The sequence below is a fragment of the Sturnira hondurensis genome, unplaced genomic scaffold (genome assembly GCF_014824575.4).
Source record: "Sturnira hondurensis isolate 20B ecotype Veracruz unplaced genomic scaffold, ASM1482457v3 Scaffold0015056, whole genome shotgun sequence".
NCBI classification, from domain to species: Eukaryota; Metazoa; Chordata; class Mammalia; order Chiroptera; family Phyllostomidae; genus Sturnira; species Sturnira hondurensis.
The window spans coordinates 2096234-2118084 of record NW_028087687.1 but is presented as its reverse complement, the minus strand read 5'-3'; the positions used below and the strand labels follow the sequence as shown (position 1 = coordinate 2118084).

The window sequence follows — 21851 nt, the reverse complement described above, 5'->3', positions numbered from 1 at the left end:
AGACATATAAACAATATTTTACTTAGACTTTCTTTTATGATAAGTGCACTGTGTAGGAGATACTTGAGTTTGCTATCTCTGTGTTCTTTTTCTGTGTTCCTTCTTTGAACTAAATACAAGGGTGGGCAAATAATAGGCTTACAGTTGTGAGTACACAGTTTATTCTTGTATTGTTCTTTATTTTTTTTAATTTTTTTTTAGATTTTATTTATTTATCTTTAGAGGGGAAAGGAAGGAGAGAGAGAGAGAAATATCAATATATGGTTGCCTCTGGTATGTCCCCTGCCAGGAACTGACCTGCAACCCAGGCATGTGCCCTGACTGGGAATCAAACCGTGATTGTGTGGTTCGCAGGCCCGCGCTCAATCCACTGAGCTACGCCAGCCAGGGCTATATTATTCTTTATTAATTATGGTGTTTACCATACAAACAACTGTAAACCTACTTTGCCCCACCCTATATTAAAGTGAGGACTTCAGAATATGAAAATACCAATACAACCAAAACTGAAAAAAAAAAACCCCAGTATGATAATGTTACAGAACAGGCACACACACACCCAGGGCCAAGGGGGGGTATGATATACAGTGACCAAAAGGACCCCCCAGTAGGATCAATTGGCCTTCGCCATAGGAAAGATGTCTCTCAATGCCAGAGATTGGTGAAATGGAGAGGAAATGTTTGTTTAATGCTATACAGACTTAAAGTAGTGACCTAATGTCTTCAATAAAATATCAAAGTCCTTTTGGATACCTTCTTTTCCCTTTGGAAAAAAAGCACACGTCCATGTTTCAGGCCACTGGCACCGTTAGCTGTGTCACCCTCCAGGCAGGAGCTCTAATTAATCCAAAGCCATGTGGCACCTTCTCGTGGTCTACTGACAAGTTCTTTGTAGCCATTTTCTAGGCAAAGTCTCTCTTGCTTCCCAGGCCACGTGGCCAAAGGGAGCACCCCAAAGCCATGTGGTCCTCTTCTACCAAAGCTGCAGGGGTCCCCACTCTGGTCAAAACCTCATGGTTTTTCTCTCCACCAAAGCTGCAGGGAGCGGGGAGGGGTGGGGGGGTCACCACTCTCCCAAAGCCGAGTGGTGATTCTCCCTCACATGGCTGTAGGAGTCCCCACTCTGGCCAAAAGTATGTGACTCTCTTCTTCAATGGCTACCGAGTCTGGGTTTAAATCCCCATGCCAGTATTCCTCTGTGCCCCATTCTGACTCCTCCTACAATCAGTTACATCTGCCAGCATTCCTGTATTATTCCAAGTTTACTGGGCTGCCATCGTGAGTCTGGGCAGGTGTGGCCCCATGTCATGGAGCCAGTCTTTTTCAAGCTATCACCTAGGCTCTGTCACCTGGGGGCACTGCGCCAGTTACATCTTGGGGGAAGTCCCTTTCCATCCCCCTGGCTCAGAGCATAGCCACAGCTATTTAACATATCTATGCAACCAGGTAAAGGTTATAGATATGTTAAATGACCACCCCAGAGGTTAGCTGCAAAGCTGTTGCTGTGTGAAACAGCTCTCAATGGCCCTGCTCCATTTGTCCCTTCCCCCAACTCACACCTGTTGGGGGAAGGGGTGAGGACATCTTATGTATCTTTCTAATATTTCCTGGATACCTTGAGTTCTGGACCCCATTCTAAATGTGCATTTAGGGCCCCCCTCTTGGCTGCACCCTGTTACAATAGGTTGAAGAGCAGTCTTGGATTTGCTAGTTACTAGTTGTGCAAATCGTGCAAGTTGTTTATATTCTCCAAGTCCCACTGTTGTCTTCATCTGTAAATTCCTAAGATTATTGTAAATGTTAAAGGGGAAGGAAGAATGCTTAGTAGTGGTTCAACATGCCTTTGCTACAGCAACAACCACAGCAGAAATAATATTAAATCCATAGGCAGAGCTCTTGTTTCACCAACTTTATTGAGATATGTTCACATGGTTTTTTAGTGTAGTCAGAGTTGTACAGCCATCACTATGATCAATTTTAGAACATATTTATTACTTCAAAAAGATCCTGTACCCATCAGAAGCCGCTCCTCATTACTTTCCAACCTCTCCCCACCCTAGGCAACCACTAATCCACTGTCTATCTCTATAGGTTTGCCTATTCTGGACATTTCATATAAATGTGATCGTGTGATATCTGGTCTTTATGAATGGTTTCTTTCACTTAGTGTGTTTCCAGGATTCATCTGTGTCATAGTGGGTGTCAGTTCCTCATTCCTTCTGATGGCTGAATAATAGTCCGTTGTATGGATATGCTGTTTGATTTATCCATTCATCGGTTGATGAGCATTTGGGTTGTTTCTAGTTTGGGGCTATTATGAATAATGTTGCTGTAAACATACATGTGTATGTCTCACATATCTAGGAACTGTTAAGCTGTTTTCCAAAGCAGCTGCCCAATTTTACATTCTCATAAGTAGTTTACTGTAAAGGTTTTAGCTTGCCCACATGTCACCAACTCTTACTATTATCTGTCTTTTTGATTGTAGCCGTCCTGGTGGTGGTGAAGTGGTATCTCTGCGGTTTTGATTTGCATTTCCCTGATGGCTAATGATGTTGAGAATCTTTTTGTGTGCTTATTCATCATTTGTTTATCTGCTTTGAAGAGTGTTGCATTCACCAACCGTGAGAACAAATGTCAGAGACTTTCAGGGTTCCAAAGATGTTACTTTGTTGGCCAAGTTTAACCTGCGCGGGGGCGAACTCTCCAAAGTGTCCAGAGACACGGTGCCCACAAGGGCTGCAAATGAGAGTCGCGCCAACGCTTACAGGCTTAGGGTTTTATGGAGGTGCGCAAGCAAGCTGGATACAGAAGCAGATGTGGTGTTTAGCGGTTGGCTCAGGGGCACAATAGGGTTACTGATTATTGGTGAGTTAAGTCGTGCACTGGCTCGTGCTCCTTTACTTGATTGGTCAGTTGAGCTCGTGCACAGGGGCAAAATTTTCCTCCCTAGTGACTGTCCAGATGGCTATCTGCCTGACTAACCTTGTTGCTCTTACATCACATCTTGGAACACAGCCCGCTCTTCGGGTGTGTCGTGGAGCCTCTTTGCGTTAGTTAGAAAAACACCTTTTGCTTCCTTACAGCTATGTTCTGGCTAGTTCCCCTTTGCCCTCAACTAAGAGCTGTCTGAGTCTTTTGCCATTGTTAAATTGGATTAGTTGTCTTTTCATTATTGAGTTTTAAGAGGGTGTACAGAACTTGTAAAACTTTCAAGTTATTTTGTTGTAAGGCTTATTCATTATGGTTCGTTATTAATTTCTTGAATGGCATAATTTCTTGGGAAAAAGTAGTTTTATAAGAAAATCTCTTACACAACAGTATAGTAATGTTTTTATTTCAAAGCATTACATCTTAGTTTTCTCTGATGTTTGTTTATAGTTTTTGTTTGTTTTTAAACTTTGTTTTGGAATAATTTAAGGTTTATGGAAAGGTAGTGTAGAGTTCCTATTGTATATACAGCTCACCCATTTTCCCCTAACGTCAACATCTTACGTAACCACAATACCTTTGTCAAGACTAAGAAATTAACATTGGTACCAGAAAGGGATCCTGGACCCCATTCCAGCACATGCGCCTGCGTGTGTATGTATAGTCTTCCCCACACCAGTAAGTAATTCTTGGACACACCAGGATGTCCGAGAATTCACCTTGATTCTGGCACTTTATCTGGAAATAGATTCCATACATAAAGGGCTCAGTTCCACAAGACTGTCCCTTCACTTTAAGTGCCAGTGGCAAGCCCAAGTTCTTAGCTGTGCTCACCCATGGGCCACAATTGGAGGTTACATTGACTCCCCACCTTGGGTTTAGTTAATTTGCTAGAGTGTCTCACAGAATTCAGGAAAACCTGTTTACTTACAAGATTACCAAGTTGTTATTATTATTTTTTTTAGTTTTAATATATTTTATTGATTATGCTGTTACAGTTATCCCATTTTTCTCTCCCCTTTATTCCCCTGTGCCCCGTACCACCCCCACCATCATTCCCCCACCTTAGTTCTTATAAGATTACCAAGTTATTATAAAAGGATTAACTCGGGAACAGCCAGATGGAAGCGATTCACTGGAAAGGTATGGGGGAAAAGGCTCGGAGCATCTGTGCCCTTGATTCCAGACCACCACTCTCCCAGCACCATCATATGTTCACCAGCACCAGCCTGGAAGTTGTGTGACCTCAGTCCTTTTAGGTTTAGTGGAGGCTTCATTACATAGGCGTGACTGATTAAATCATTGGCTTTAGGTGGTTGAACTCAATTTTCACTCCCTCTCTCCAACCCCTAGGTCTTGAGCCAGGCTGGCAGTTTCAGTCTTCGAGCTGCCAGTTTAGAGGCAGCTGGAAACCAGCCCCCACCTTAGGTGCATTCCAGAGGCATTTTATTAACATAAGAAACATCTTTTAAGTTCTCCTCACTTAGGAAATTCCACGGGTTTTAGGAGCTCTGTGCCAGAGACAGGGTGAAGACCAAATATCTGTTTTTTATTAGACATTTTAGTATCACAGGTACATTACTATTAAATAAATTTCGTGCTTTATTTGGGTTTTGATTTTTCTACAAAAATCCTTTTCTGTGGAGACTTAATCAGGATTAGCATGATAAATACATATAAAATGTAAACATATTTATGTATATAAATACATGTTTATAATATATATTATATGTAACAAAATATAAATACATATAATATATAAGTACATATGATATATATCACAAACATACTTATATACATAAATATATGCTTATTTATATTACATAATATACATATTTATAATGTAAATGTATATTTACTTAAATATATCAGCATGATATAATAAATATATATTTATAAATATACAAAATATATATATATATGAGTATTTACATATAAATATATTCGTGTGTGTATATAAATATGATAATCCTTGTTAAGAGTCTCAACAGCAAAGGACTTTTGAGAAAACTAAAGTCCAAATAAAGTATGGAATTTATTTGATAATAATGTACCTGTGATATTAAAGTATCTGATCTATAAATATATAAATTATGTATTTATAAATTAGATACATTAGATATAAATTAGATACATTAGATATAAATTATATATTTATAAATTTATATAATTTATAAATATAAACACATACATTTATATGTAATATATAAATATATGTAAAACATGTATATTTTAATCCACTTGTTTTTCATTTTTATTTATTCATTCATTCATTTTTATTTATTATTTATATTCATTTATTTTAAAAAAGAGAGGGAGGGGAACAAACATCAATCTGAGAGAGAAACACTGATTTATTGTCTCCTATATGTGCCTCAACCAGGTTTTGAATCTTCAGCCTTTTGCTGTGGGGTATGACACTCCAACAACTGTGCCACCTGGCCAGGGCTTTTTAATGATAGCTGTTTTTTAAATTTATGCTGTTAATCCATGTAACATGTAAATCTTAGATCACATAGTTTTTATTTAATAATTTCCTCTGAATATTACTTTAGTATTTATTATTCAAATTATTATTCAGTGCTTACCTGTACTTTAATTTTTTGTATACTCAGAATGATATTTAGAAGTAGAGTTGTGAATAAAATTAGCACATATCTATAATTTTCAAATTATGAAAAAATCAGATTTTTAAAATACAAAGGTCATACTTAATATTATTATTAAAAATGATTTTCTCTGTTTTTCAGCAAAAGAAGCATTTGAAAAGAAGGTATCTCCTATAATAATAGATAATACAAACCTACAGGCATGGGAAATGAAGCCATATGTTGCTTTGGTTTGTACCATAAATTGTTATAAGTCTCTCATAGTGGGTTTGAAATTATTTGGTATATTAATGACATAAGTGAATCTCAAGCAAACAGTTCTTGGACTGTCTGTAATTGAGCTTTCTTTGAAAATGAGAAAAGCAGGAGTAGTTTTTCCATAAAGCTAAATTTTTTCAGTTTTCAAGTTCTGAGATTTAATATTAGAATTCTAAGATTATTTTTGGGTTTTGATGTCTTTTATGAAATAGCAGTGGTATTATAAATTTATGTTTATGTGTGGATATATCTATATGTGTGTGTGTGTATTTTTTGTTGTTGTTTGTTTGTTTGTTTGTTTTACTGCCCTTATTTGGCAGAATCAAAATTTGGTGGTCCTTGTTGTTTTCTAAATTTCTTTTGAAATGTTGCTATTCTGAGACGTGCAGAATTTTGTAAACTCAACTATTTTTACTTATCTGAATTTGCCAGATTCCTTTTTTGCCCAGCTTTGATATCATGTTTTTTAGGAAGTTAGCATTAATTAACTTACTAACAAGCTGAGTTGGTCATCTTTCTGCTTTTGTGGCATCCTGGCTTGCTGGGTCATAGCATTAAGCACACTGTTTTTATCAGTAGGGCATGGGGTTGGCTCTATAAAATGCCAGATAGTAAATATTTTAGGTTTTATAGGCCACTTACAGTCTCTGTTGCTTATTTTTTCTTTTATTTTTAAAGAAACTTTTAAAGATGTGAAAACTATTCTTCACTCCTAGGCTGTACAAATATTGGCTGGTGGGCTATATTTGGCTATAGGCCATCTATATATTCTTGAGGGTAGGACTATTTTATTCATCGTTGAATTAACAAGGTATAGCACTATGGTTGGCATACAGTAAATATATATTCCTTGAGTAAATTGATGCATAAGTGTTTGTGAGTATGGAGTATTGTTGGGTTTATTCCCCAAGGTTAGCACATGCCTGGCGCATGAAGCTCCAATTATGCCTCTTTAGTGAGTAAATTTTATGCACATCTAGCCTATACCTCCTTTGCTGTGTCTAGTGCACTTGTACTATCTTGAAGGTGTGACTCTTGATTTTTCTGAAGAAAATTATGTGTCCTTTGAAAGCACATGTGCTTTTACTTCTGCGCAATAATGGAAATAAAAGGACTCAATTTTAGTGTTTTGGCAGCTGAAATTCTGTTTGCTTTCTGGCCTTAAGAGTTCCTAATTTCTACACTAATATATTCACCGTAGGATTATGCTTTCGCCCTTAACTTTACTTGACTTCTCTGTAGGTTTTCTCTGGCTTTCTGCTGTCATCTTAGAATGTTCTTGAACACTTTATTTTCCTACATGGATGAGAAAGGTGGCCTCAGATTACTGTGTTTCTGATTTTCATTTAGCCTTCTGCCTCCCATGTTTGCTTTTTCCTTCTTCCTTATATAATAATTGAAAACATAAAGCTATTTTTTCAATATTGATTCCTTGGCTTTTCCCAACTCAGAAGTATAAAGGACTCCGGCTTTTTGTAGAGTACCATACTCATTTTTTCTATAAAGGAGTAGACATAGGAATTACCGTAGAGAAAGAGAATCACTTTTTGCTGCTTTTAGTAGCAAGATGATGAGAGCTGTGGAGGAGTAGGATAGATGGACAATAGCCACCTCTTACTCTCTTGACTGTCATTTACAAGAGTAGCTAGGCAGTGAGTTGGCAATAAATAGAGGGCAGTCAAGTGTGCTTAGTGGCAGTGGGCAAAACTTACTACTTTGCTTTAAATATATAGGTATATCTTCCCTTGTGGGCTGTTACATAACTTGATACAAGTCAGTCAGAATCCTCCAGTAATATATTATTAAGATTTTTCTATTGATAATGGGAATTGAAAAAGTCTTTAAATTTATAGTCTTTTCCTTTCTTCTGTGTGTGTGCATTTAAAATTGATATGATCTTAGGAGCTACATGACGTCCTTTTAGGTAATTAGAGACCAAGGCCAGACCCTGAATGAGTTATATGAAATTTGGCACTGATACGAAGAGAGGAAAAGTGAGTAGGCTCATTACAGGGTGTTATGTCATCTTCTTCCTCAGTGTCTGGGTTGACTTGGGCTTTGCATCAGTAGTGACAGAAAGTAGCATCTTGTCACAAAACTGAAGGGACCACTAGTGGGAGATGAGGTCAGAGAGGTAGTGGTGGTTGGGGAGATGGTAGGGCAGATTACGAAAGGGCTCATGGATCACTGTAAGGACTTGACTTTGAGTGACAGGGAGGATGTATTAGCCTGCTTAAGCTGCCATAACAAAATACCACAGACTGGCTGGCTTACACAACAGAAATTTATTTTCTCACAGTTCTGGAGGCTGGAAGTCCCAGATTAAGTTCTGGTGGGGTTGATTTCCTGCTGTCATCTTAGAAGGATGCGTATTGATTTCAAAGATGGGTATTGGTTTCCTGTGAGAGCTCTCTTCTTGGCTTCCAGATGGCCACCTTCTCGCTGTGTTCTCCCACAATGGAGAGAGTGAGTTCTTTGGTGTCTCTGCTTATTAAGGATCAGGACCCCACCGCTGTGAGTTCATTTAACCTTAACTGTCTCCTTAAAGGGCTCCGTGTCCTAAAACAGTCACATGGTAGGATTTGGGTTTTCACATATGGGGCTTGAGGAGATACAAATATTCAGTCCACAACAGGGTTTTGGTCAGAGTAGTGACGTGGTCTGACTATTAACAGGATCACTCAATGTGGTGCTGTGCTGAGAACAGACGGGTAGGGTGGGGGCAAGGATGGAGCAGGGAGACTGGCTGGAGGGCTGTAGCGATAAAGAGAGCATGTGGCTTAGACTAATGTGGTAGCAGTGGAGGTGACAGTGAGTAGTGAGTAGATTCCAGATATATTTTGAAAGTAGAGCCACCTGAATTTCTTGTTGAATTGATATGGATATGAAGGAGAGGAGTCAGGTATGAAAATAGAGCCATTAAAGTTGGGTTTTGGCCTCTGTAACTGGAGCCTGTCATCAGCTGAGATGGAGAAGGGTTCAGGCAGAGTACTTGTGGGGTGAGTGGAGGGTAAGAGTTTTAAAAAGTTGAGATTTGACTATGTGAAGTTTGCTGAACAGGTAGTTGGATCTAGAAGTCTGGACTTGAGGAGCAAGTTTTAGGCTAAAGATATATGTGAGTCATTACCATATGGATTATAGTATTTAAAGCCAACAAATGAGTGAGTGCAGGTTGGAGTAGAGGACCCAAAGACTGAGTCTGGGGCATTCCATTGTGAGATATTCTGGGTGAAAAGGAGGGACTAGTGAAAAAGACAGAAAATGTACTCGGTGGGGCAAGGAAAAACCATAATGTGTAGTGAAAAGTGTAAGGGGAAGAGAGTGAAGAACTGGGACAGTTGCTGCTGAGGGCCAAATAAGAGAGGACTGAGACTTAACCGTAGCCCTTGCCAGCATGGACGTACCTAATTGTCTTGGTGCCCACTTTCTGTGGAGTAGCCAATGGGAGTGGGTTTATAAGGCTAGGAGAGAAATTGGAGACACAGAATATAGTAATTTGTTTTAAAGATTTTATTTATTTATTTTTAGAGAGAGGAGAAGGGAAAGAGAAAGAGAGGGAGAGAAACATCAGTGTGTGGTTGCCTCTCATGTGCCCCCTACTGGGGACCTGGCCTCCAACTCAGGCATGTGCCCTGACTGGGAATCGAACTGGCGGCCCCTTTGGTTCACAGGCCCGCACTCAATCTACTGAGCTATGTCAGCCAGGGCGGAGTATAGTAAGTATTTTGAGACATTTTCCTACAAAGGGGAGCAGGACAGTTGGAAGATAGCTGGCAGGGGAGGTGGGGTTAAGAGTAAGATGGGAGAAATAACAATGTGATGGGATTGATTCAAGAAGGAGGGGAAAGTTAATGATACCTCAGAAAGAGGGGACAATTGCTGAAATTAATTATCCTTGAGATGGAGAGAGGAGATGGATCTAGTTAGTGCACAGGTGTAGAGCTTGGTTTTTTAGTTTTTTATAAAGAGTTTTGAAAAATAGAATGAGGTATTACTAAAATAGTTTTCAAGTTATAAAACTCATGCATGCATATGATAAATATTCAAACTGTCGAGAAGAATGCTTAAAATCTTACTCCTTTGAGGCAGATACTTTCTATATTGTTTTTGAAAGTCTTTCCAGAAGTTTTCTATACATGTACAAATGTGTGAATAATCCTCTTTTACCCAACTGAAAATTCTGTATCTTTCTGAACATTTACATTAAGAATCTTTTCTCATTAACATATATGGAATTAAAAAAATTACTGTATAATACTTTCCTTGTAAGGTGGTCCATACATTTATTTAGCTAGTTCCATAAGCCACTGAGTTGTTTGCTTTTCTTTTGCTATTACAAATAATGATGAATTGGATATTCTGGTGTATATATACCTTTGCACTCTTATATAAGTATCAGTAGCATAAATTTCTGGAAGTTAATTGCTGGGACAAAGGGATTGTGCATTTTACCAATTTAACACACTCACCAAAATTAGATAATCTTTTAGGTTATTTCAGTTTTAACATGCTGTAAATTTGGATAGGATGAATTCAATTTCATAGAAGTGATTATTTTTTAAATGCTTTTATCTTTTTTGTTTTTAGTCTCAAAAACATAAATATAAAGTCCTTTTCCTGGAACCGGACACATGGTGGAAGTTCAGACCAAAGGAACTTGCAAGGTAAAACTTGCAGACTATCTGACAAATTTTTTAGTTCGTGACAGTGATAGAAAATCTACCTAGATTTTTCCCTTATGATTAATGAATGAAACAAGATGGATTAAATTGCAGCTTTGTCATTTAAAAATTGATAACAAATTTTGTATTACATATAGGCTTTTCCTGTAGTTTATGAAGAGTTTGTGTCTTTTTGTTCCTTTAATTGAGTTAATAGAAAAATTCGAATTGTCTTATATAGTCAACACTTCATTATTACTAATAATATGGTGTCGATATCTGAAGCTAGACCACACTTTGGGGTTTGACATACCTGAATTTTGTGCTCCTGGGAGGAACAAGTTAATATAGCTGCCTAGTGACTTAGAATACTGGAAGGCATTGAGGAGACATAGATGGAAAAGGTAGCAAATGTCTAGCTGTTTAGCTGTCCAGGTATTTCACCTCTCCCACCTTCTTTGATTGTTTGACTTGAATAAAAATTTTACTCAGAACATGAACTAAATAAAGGACAACCTAATCTTAGTGTATTCACAGTGTGTGTAACAATTATTTAAAAAGAAACTTCCCACCTGCTATCTGTCTCCCTATTCCACCCTCCCCTACTCTGCTTTTCTTTCTCTATGGATTTGTGTGTTCTGGACTTTATAAATAGAATCATACAGTATATGGCTTTTTGTATTTGGCATTTTTCACTTAGCATAATGTTTCAGGGTTCTTCCATGTAGCAGATGTCAGTACTTTATTCTCTTTTTTAAGTGTATTTTATTGATTATGCTATTACAGTTTTCCCAACTTTTCCCTTTATCCTCCTTCTGCCCTGCACCCCCCCCAACCCTCCAGCATTCTCCCCCCATGAACACACCATGGGTTGTACATATAAGTTCTTGGACTTCTCTGTTTCCTGTACCATTCTTAACCTCTCCTTGTCTATTTTTTTTTAAAGATTTTATTTATTTATACATCTTTATATCTGTGTATCCCCTGCTGGGAGTTGGGCTGCAGGGAACCAGCCTGCAACCCAAGCATGTGCCCTGACTGGGAATCGAACCGCGATCCTCTGGTTCCCAGGCTTGTGCTCAATCCACTGAGCTACACCAGCCAGGGCTCTCCTTGTCTATTTTATGCCTACCAATTATGCTTCTTATTCCCTGTACCTTTCCCCACCTGTTCTTCCCCTCTCCTTCTTCACTGAAAACGCTCCATGTGATGTTCATTTCTCTGATTCTGTTCCTATTTTAGTTGTTTGCTTAGTATTTGTTTTCATTGCTTTTCCTTTTTTTAGGTTCAGTTGTTGATAGTTATGAGTTTGTTGTCATTTTACTGTTCATAGTTTTTGATCTTCTTCAATTTCTTAGGTAAATCTGTAACATTTCATATAATAAGGGCTTTGTGATGATGAACTCCTTTAGTTTTACCTTGTCTGGGAAGCACTTTATCTGCCCTTCCATTCTAAATGTTAGCTTTGCTGCATAGAGTAATCTTGGGTGTAGGTCCTTGCCTTTCCTGACTTTGAATACTTCTTTCCAGCTCCTTCTTGCCTGTAAGGTCTCTTGAGAAATCCGCTGACAGTCTGATGGGAACTCCTTTGTAGGTGACTGTCCCCTTTTCTCTTACTGCTTCTAGGATTCTCTCTTTCATTTTAATCTTGGCTAATGTAATTATGATGAACATTGGTGTGTTCCTCCTTGGGTCCACCTTCTTTGGGACTCTGTGTGCTTTCTGGACTTCCTGGAAGTCTGTTTCCTTCACCAGATTGGGGGAGTTTTCCTTCATTATTTGTTCACATAAGTTTTCCATTTCTTGATCTTCTTCTCCTTCTGGCACCCCTATAATTCAGATATTGGAACGTTTAAAGTTGTCCCAGAGATTCCTCACCCTCTCTTCATTTTTTTGAATTTTTATTTCTTTTTCTGTTCCAGTTGAATGTTTATTCCTTCCTTTTGTTTCAAATCATTGATTTGAGTCCTGCTTTCCTTCCTGTCACTGTTGATTCCATGAATATGTTACTTTATTTCACTTGGGGTAGTCTTCATTTGTTCTTTTATTTTGTGACCAAGCTCAAGCAGTTCTGTGAACATCTTGACTACCAGGGTTTTGAACTCTGCATCAGATAGGCTGGCTGTTTCCTTATCTGTTAGCTCTCTTTCTGGAGTTTTGCTCTGTTCTTTCATTTGTGCCGTATTTGTCTCCATGTCCCTGTTAAGTTGTAAGGGGGGAGGGGGGGGCTTAGATATTCACCAGGGCCGGGCAGCCCTCTTTGCTGCGCTGCAGTGCTGCCTGTGGGGGAGTAGTCGAGAGGGAACAATGCAGCTTTTTTGCTGGGCTCTAGCCCCACTTTCCAACAAATTCTCGTGGGAGACTGGGAGTTCTTCTTACTGTGTCAACCCCTGCTGTAGTCCACAGTCAGCTCTGAGACTCTGTTTCCAATTTAGCCCGCCCCGCCCCCTTGGTCCCCTGCCTTGCCTGGGTTCCCTCTGACCGGCCTTCTGCCGGGTCTGACTCCTGCTGGCCTGGTTGGCCTGATTGACTGTTTCTTTATTTCCTTGGGTGTTAGAGTTCCATGCAGTTTGATTTTCTGGCAGTTCTGGTTGTTCATTATTTTTAGATTGCTGTTATCCTCCTTTTGGTTGTGCAAGGAAGCAAAGGGTTTCTACCTATGCCTCCATCTTGGCTGGCACCTCTTTTTTTCTTTTGATATATTACCTGCATAAACCGGTGATGTTGGCCTCCAGTTTTTCTTCCTTGTACCGCCTTGCCTGGCTTTGGTGTTATGATTTTATGTCCATAAAAGTAATGGGAAGTATTTCTTCTTTTTCTCTCATATGAGTTTGTATAAATTTGAATGTTAGATAGAATTTAACTATAAAACTGACTGGATCTGGTGTTTTCTTTCTGAGAAGGTTCAGTTGCATTTTTTTTTGGTTTAGTCTATTACGTTCTAGTTTTTCTCCCTTTTGTACCCCCTCTACCCAGCCCATCCTTCCTGCCCACAGTCAGTCCCCTCTTTGTTGTCTATGTCCATGAGCCATTCCTCCATGTTCTTCGATGAATCCTTTCCCATTGCTTCCACCATTGCCCCTCCCTTCTCTCCTCTTACAGCTGTCAGTCTGTTCCGTGTTTCCATGTCTCTGGTTCTGTTTTTATCATTAGTTTATTTTCATCGGATTCCTGAAAAATTTCCATTACACTAAAGTTTTCAAATTTATTAACACTTTATTAAAACGATGATAGTATTCTCTGACCTTTTACATCTCTGATGCATCTATACTCAAATTTTCCTTTTTATCCTAATGTTTATATGTATTTTAATTCTTTTTTATTGATTATTTTCACCAGAGATGAGATTTTTTCATTAGCCTTTTTAAATAAATAATTCTGCATAAACTGTCTTTCTTTTGTAAGTTTGTTTTATATTTAATTCATTTCTGCTTTTTAAATTATACTTTCTTTGCTTTTCAAAAAGTCTTATTTTGCTCTGTATACAATTTCATTTAAAAAAAATCTTTACCTGAAAGTTTAGGTCATTTTCTAATATAGTTTGATGCTCTAGGTTTCCCTGGGTACTTTGTTAGCTGTTCCCAGAATTTTTATATATAATACTTTCTTCTTATCATTTATTTTCTAACTTATGATTAACTTTTTTAACCTTTGGGTTATTTAGAACTATGGTTTTAGATTCATGAGCAGATGGTTTTTAAATTTATCTTTTAAAAAATTGGTTTTTCAACTTAACTGCAGTAGGTAAGATTATGTAGTTTGGGTGATACTAATTACCTGATTTCTTAAAGCTGTATGGTCTAGTCCATTGTTGGTTTTTTAATAAATGTTTCATGTTTGCTTGATAAGAATATATACTGGTTATAGTGTGTTAGTATAATATTAAGTCATGCTTGTTCTGTTGATCACATCTCTTATAGCTTTATTTTCTTAAAAATTTTGTGTGATGGATTAATGTTTGAGAGAGGGGTAAGGAAATCTGTATGGGAGGCGTGTTGAAGTCTTCCTTTATTATGTTGAAGATATCAGTTTCCCCTTATAAATCTGCCTGTGTTCATTTTATACATTCTAAGGATGTATTTTGAAGTACATAGAAGCTTAAGATTTTTATATCACTCTAATTAATTGACTTGTCTAGAGATTTCCTTTTATTCTTAATTTTTTTGTTACAAAGTTCAATTTGTCTAATACTAATAGAACTACTGTTTTATTTTAGAATTTTTGATTGAACACTGACTTTCTTAATTTGTTTTTTTTTCTGTCCTAACTTGGAAGTTATGTATACTATTTTTATTTTTCAAATGGTTACATTAAAAATGTATCTTGCCATCTTAAAGTTAAACCATTTTCTTAGCCTTACTCCTCAATACAAAGGATTTAAACATTTTACACTGATTCTTAACCTCCCTTCGATCTTACATGCTATGATTGTTCAGAATGGACAGATACTGTTTGTTTTCACTAATGTAGTATTGCTTGTGTTTAATTTTTCTTTCATTATAGATTTTTCATCTGGAAATTTCCTTCTGCCTGACATCTATCTTTTAGGATTTTCTTTACAGTATAGGCCTGCTGTATGAACTCTTTTAGTTTTTTCTTTTTTCTGGGTAGAGCAATCTTGGCTGCAGCTCCCTGTTTTTCTTGACTCTGAATATCTCTTGCCAATCTCTTCCAGCCTACAAAGTTTCTTTTGAGAAATCAGCTGATAGTTTTATGGGAACTTGTATATAGGTAACTAACTGCTTTCTCTTGCTGCTTTTAAGATTCTCTTTTTATCTAAATGCCAAATACCTTTGGCATTTAAATTATGATGTGTCTTGGAGTGGGCCTCTTTGCATCCATCTTGTTTGGGACTCTGTGCTTCCTAGACTTGCATGTCTATTTCCTTTACCAAATTAGGGAAGTTTTCTTTCATTATTTTTTCAGATATACTTCTCATTTCTTGCTCTTTCTATTCTCCATCTGGCACCCCTGTGATGTGAGTGTTGGAGCTCTTGAAGTTGTCCCAAAGCTGCTTGTACTGTCATTTTTGTCTTGGGTTCTTTTTTCTTCTTGTTATTCTGATTAGTTGTTGTTTATGTTCCAAATCATTGATTTGATTCTCGGCTTCATCTACTCTACTGTTGTTTTCTCTATAAGTTGTTCTTTATTTCAGTTGTATTCTTCATTTCTGACTGGATCTTTTTTATGATGTTGAGAGATCTTGACTAAGTCCCTTGAGCATGCTAATAACTAGTGTTTTCAACTCGGCATCTGATAGATTGCTTATCTGCATTTTGTTTAGTTCTTTTTCTGGAGTTTTGATCTGTTCTTTCATTTGGGCCATGTTTCTTTGTCTCCTCATTTTGGCAGCCTCCCATTATTTGTTTTTATGTATTAGGTAGTGCTGCTATGACTGCCTGTCTTGGTAGTGTGGCCTAATGTAGTAGGTGTCCTGTAGGGTCCAGTGGCGTTGCTGGACCCTACAGGACATCTGTCACTCAAGCTGGAGACTCAGGGTACATCCTTCTTGTGGGCAGAGTGCACCTTCCTCTTGTAGTTGAGCCTTGGTTGCTGTTGGAAGGTCGGTGGGATTTACCCAGGCCATTCAGCTGCAAGGATTGGCTGTGACCTCTGACCTCTAATCTCTTCCCTTTATGGAGGATCAGCTGTGCAGGGGCTGGGTGATGGCCCTCTGTTGTGGTCTGTAGCTGTCCATTGGGTGCACTGGCCCTGGGGTATCCTGGGTGGTGCAGGCCAAGGGCAGCCTCCACCTTTGTTTTTCCCTGGGCCACCCTGCCAGAGTTGTAAAGGAATCTGAGATGTCTGCTACTTGTAGTGGGCAAGGAGATTCTGGTGAAGCAAAGCTGTGAATCTAGGCTGTCTCTTGCTAGTGCCATGTCTGGGGCCACTTAGCAGAAGGTACAGGAGCTGTGGGCTCACTGAGGCCAGCTGTTACTTATTTGAAAGGATTTTAGGAAGTTGTGAAACATGAGCCAAGACCAGCCATTTATATGGAAAAGCGACTGTTAACAGCTGTAAGTTGGGTGGAATGGAGCCTTGAGATCTCAAGGGCAGGGCAAACTGTGTTAGCCAGGTTGACAGATATGGCACCCCCCAGCTGGGTCTGTGGCTCTGTGAGGGGGAAGGCTCAGAAAAGGGACAATGGCTTCTGCCTACTTATCTCTCTGGGACAGAGCTGTCCCCCAGCTTTCACCTTGATGCCAGACACTTCTTTTCCTCCTTGTGTGCTACTGGTACCTTTCAGGCTGCTACCCAGGTGCTGGAGCTCAGAGGAAGTGACTCTGAGTAAGTCCATGTGTGGCCTCTTTAAGAAGAACTGCTTGGGACTCCAGCAGTTTCCTCAACTAACATAATCCCTGCTGGTTTTTGCAGCCAGAAGTTATGGGGACTTATCTTCCCGGCCCTGGAGCCCTGGGCTGGGGGGCCTGGTATGGGTCTGGGACTCCTTGCTCCCAAAATACCCCTCTTGAATCTTTATCCACCACATGTGGATGTGGGAACAGCCTGTTCTGCGTCTCTGCCTCTCCTACCAGTTTGGATGGATGTGATTTCTTTAATTCCACAGTTGTCATACTTCAAATTGATTTCTGGTGGTTCTGAGTGATGGTTGTTCTATAATTTAGTTGTAATTTTGATGTGGTTGTGCAAGGAGGTGAGCTGTGTTTACCAGTGCCACCATCTAAACTAGAAGTCTATCAGTCCGTGGTTATATTCTTATGAGCTTTTTTCTTTTGCTTTGTTTTTTTGCAGAGCTTAGGGATAATTTTTTTTAAAGCTATTAAGAGCTGCTCCTTTTTTTCAAGTTGATAAAGAATGTTTGGAAAAGAATATATGGAAGGGTTTAAAAATGATAATTTTTAGACATCCTGCGTAAAATGAAAGGTAGATTAAAATAGTATGTATTATTCCAAGAAATCAGCTTTTAATTTTTGTATATTATACATATATTACTGTTTTTCATGACATTATATGCTCCAGTATGTTTAAAAGCTTAATTACTAATATCTCTTCTACCCTTTTCTCCTCTTGAATTTTTAGGCGTAATATTCATGGGGTAAGCAAAGAAAAAATAATAAGAATGTTGGAACATTATCAACATTTTGTTTCAGTGCCAATAATTATGAGTTCTTCAGTGCCAGAAAAAATTGAACATACTGGATTATGTGCATTTTCTTTTGAGGACCGAAGTTTTAGGTAGGTTAAAGTCCCTGTCAATGTACAGATTTTCAATTTAAAACACAGTGTTTTAAAAATAAAATTTTGAAGCTTGTGAAATCACTGCCAGATAACTTGTAGGACTTATATATGGTCTTACCTGAAGCAAGATGTGAGTATGTGATGAGCAGGAAAAGAAAAGTTTGTTTAGTTAAGTGATGACATTAGAGTTGTTTAATTGTCCTCAGGGTTTTGTGGGCTCATGTTTATACTGTCTTCATTATGTAGCTTCCTGCTATTTTAGTCTTTATCCGTTACCTTATGTCCTCATTGTTATTATTTGTATATAATCACATCACTTAATTTCCTTAGGTAATGGTAAAATACTCTTTTTTGGGAAAAATAATCATGTAATATGATTACATGATTACATTTTTTGGTAAAAATAATCATGATAAATCATTTTGGTAAAAATAATCATAAATGAGTGAAGAAGAACCTTAACTATATAGAGAGGTCTGAGTTTCCTGTGTTTTGTGGTGGTAAGGGGGAGAGGTTCTACTAAAAAGGACGTAGGAGTTGGGAAGAGAAAATTCATAAATGCCCTTTCAGAGAGGAGCATTGGCGCAAAGTGGTGAAGAACATAGTTCTTAAGCCTTGTTTCCTGGCTTCAAATCCCAAAGTTTTATAATATGTAACTATGAAATCTCTCTATACTTTAGCTCTTTATTATTTTTTTTTAAATTTTATTTATTTATCTTTAAAGGGGAAGGGAAGGAGAGAGGGAGAGAAATATCAATGTATGGTTGCCTCTGCTGTGTCCCCTGTTGGAAACTGGCCTGCAACCCAGGCATGTGCCCTGACTGGGAATCAAACCGCAATCCTCTGGTTCGCAGGCCCGCGCTCAATCCACTGAGCTACACCAGCCAGGGATAGCTCTTTATTTCTAAAATGGCAATAACAACATTTTGCCCCTAGGATCTCATAAGGATTGTGAATTAACACTTATAAAAGACTTAGAATAGCATCTGGCATATGGAAAACTCAATGTTAGGTGTGATTTTAGTAGGAAGGCTTCATGGAAGAGGTGGGACTTTGAGAGCTCCTAGAATAAAGAAAGAGAAGAAGGAAGATGTGCTGACAAATTGAAAAAGGAAAAAGCACTACAGTTCAAAGTAATCATTAGGCAAAAGTGCCCTGAGTCTGATGTTAATATTAAGGATGGTTTTTAAAAATTTAACAAGCGACATCTCAAATGCGATCTCTCTTCCTTGTCTCTCATTTCTCTTAACTGTGCAGATCATGTTGGTTAACTCTTTTGATTTTGTAAATGAAGCTTAACGCATTTTCTTTTGTAGTGAATGACAGGGAGTACAGAGGCAGTCCTAGTTTGACATTTTGTTAAAGCTTAAATAGGTTGAAGAAGCCAGGGAGGTGGTGTCCTCTTCTGGGAATAAATTCAGAAGCTTAATTTTAATATTTATGCATAATATCTTAACCGAAAATTTTATGTTTATTGTACAATTCAGGAAAGTTTTAGGGCCTTCTCTATGCCAGGCTTTTTGCCAGTTGTTGTGATGACAAAAGGGATGTGTTCATAGTGTTTTACTCAAAGACTAAGGTTAGCTTTTATCATTTTAATGTAGTGTATTTCTAGAATTTTTAGAGTAAATAAATATTAAGTGTTCTTTCTGTTGAATGCTTCTTTAATTTAAATTGTAAGATTATGGTAACATTAAGAGACTGCCTTATAATACTTAAAAAATCTTACAGCCCAAGAGACAATGAAGACATTACCTCTGAAAAAGAAGAAAATATATTATCTTCATCTTTGAAGCGCATAGAGTTAATTGAAGAGAAGAAACTTGACCTGACCAAAGAAACTGTGTTACCTGAGAATGTTACGTGTCTCCCTAATACAGATTTAAACCAAGGAAGAAAACAAATAAGTGGTATGAATCCTAGCAGTCAGAGTACTTTCATTCAGGAAGTTGCAGACATGTATTTTTCTGATTCTGAAAGCAAAGTACAAGTAATAGACAAAAGTGAAAAAGAACAAGTAGAAATGGCTCCTGAAAAAGACTATAGTAAAACTGATGCAGATACTTTTTTAGAGAGTGTGTCACCAAGTATTAGCTATGGTGAAAGTAATAATGAAGACTGTGATCTTTCAAATGCTGTATCACTTCAGAATGAAAACTCTTCATCTGTTGAAATACTGGAAGGAAGAGCAATGGTAAAGAAAAAAGCCTTTGGAAAACAAAAAAGCAAGACATCTTTGGAAAAGTTATCAAGATATGAACTATCAAATTTTGTTGGTGATTGGCCAGTTGATAAAACTATTGGTCAGAGGACAAAAAGGAACCGAAAAACTGAAAAAGCAGCATCTGTACAAAGTGACAAAAAGTATAATCGCCCTCCATCATGCAATGTGTCAGATAATAGTCTATCTGCGAATATAGATCATATCCAGCAACTAGGATCTCCACATGAAAGTATAGAGGATGACAAGAAGTCACAGTGTGATGATGCTTCAGAAGCTTTCAGTAGCTATAATTATGACGCTTACAGAAATACTGACAAATATTCATTCAACATTCTGGGTGACTGGCCTTCACCTGATTCTTTAGCTCAGAGACAGCACAAATCAAGAATGCGAAAGTCTGGTATAAATGAACACAAGCTTGAATTTGGAACAGATGACACTGTGAGTGAAATACCCTTATGCACAGCACATGAGGCCTGTTGGGGCACAAGCCCTGAAGAACTAAAAGCGTTGGGTAGCTCTATTCTAGGTGATTCTAATATGCTGTCCAGTGAAATGACCTGTGAGAATGAGACTTGTCATAGTAGAAAGATTCATGATCAACACACAGTGTCTCTTACTTTTACCGATAGTGCTGCAACTATTCCTGGAGCAGTAGGACCACAAACTTTAGCTGAATTTCCAGAAGGAAAGCCTACAGAAGTCCCTGGAATAGAAGTAGGCATGTGTACCCAGACTGAACCACAGGATTTTGCTCTCTTATGGAAAATAGAAAAGAATAAAATTAGTGTTTCAGATTCTGTGAGAGTACTAATAGGAAGACTAGATGGATTTAAACCAAAAGCTTTCAATATTAACATGAACTTAGATATTCAAGAAACAATCCCATATAGGGTAATGTATGATAAAAGCACATTTGTTGAAGAAAGTGAACTTACCAGTGCTGATGAATCTGAAAATCTTAATATTCTTTGTAAATTATTTGGATCTGTTTCATTAGAAGCTCTAAAAGACTTATATGAGAGGTGTAACAAAGATATTGTTTGGGCCACAAGCCTTTTGTTGGACTCTGAAACTAAATTATGTGAGGATAGTGAATATGAGAATAACCAAAAGTCACATGAGGAAGCGCAAGTTGGGCCATTTTCGCTAGGATTTAATTTGGAGGAAATGATTAGCCAAAGAGGAACCGTAGAGAGTTCTAATCTTTCTGAGCCAGAATTTAGCCATGGAATTGGCATCACTAACGCTAACGTACAGTCTCCCTGTGATTCGGAAAAGGGGAACCCAGAACAGGCAGAAATAAGAGCTGTAACTACTGAAAAACCTGGATTCATAAGTGTATTTTCTAATTCCCCTACAGAGCTAAAGAGTACTAATGAGGTACTTCCTGATAGTCAGGCAGAGCTCTTGGGTTTATATAACATTAACCAGTCTTTTTCAGGTACTACAAATGCTATCCCTGCTCAAGATGTGAGTGAAATGGAGAAGAATCTAGAAGTCACAGAAGTTGCAGACAGTATGCATTCTTCTTTGAGTTTGTCTGATATTTTAAACTCTGTATCAGGCACTTCAAATCTTGATTTAAATGAAGAAATTTATTTTACTGACTCTTGTGAAATAAAGAAAAATGGAAATCTTCCAAAGGATTATGTGGAATTTCCAAACACAGAAGAGTTTGTGAATGAAGATGAACGGGAAATGGAAAAATTTCTAACGGCAGGGAGTGCTTTGCTAGCTGGAGTTAGCGAAGAAGGTAAAACTGAGATGTTGAATCCCACACCAGTGACGACCAAATCTCTTACCATAGACTGTCTGGAATTGGCATTACCCCCTGAACTGGCCTTTCAGCTTAGTGAATTGTTTGGCCCTGTTGGTGTTGATTCAGGTAAGGAAGAAGTAAATTACCCATATGTGTGTCTTTATGTGAATAGAATGTAGACAGATAGTTATATTTCACTTTGAAAA

The 21851-nt window shown here is 38.0% G+C and overlaps 1 protein-coding gene across 4 annotated transcripts in view; it reads left to right on the top strand.

The window, feature by feature from the left end:
• Positions 1-21851, top strand: part of N4BP2 (NEDD4 binding protein 2) — a 98977-nt gene that overhangs the window by 44046 nt on the left and 33080 nt on the right. For all 4 annotated transcript variants that reach the window (XM_037064298.1, XM_037064300.1, XM_037064296.1 and 1 more), the window contains 4 exons: positions 5682-5770; positions 10386-10462; positions 17501-17656; positions 19391-21771. In XM_037064298.1, the coding sequence (XP_036920193.1) occupies positions 5682-5770; positions 10386-10462; positions 17501-17656; positions 19391-21771 (2703 nt within the window). The remainder of the gene's footprint in view (positions 1-5681; positions 5771-10385; positions 10463-17500; positions 17657-19390; positions 21772-21851) is intronic.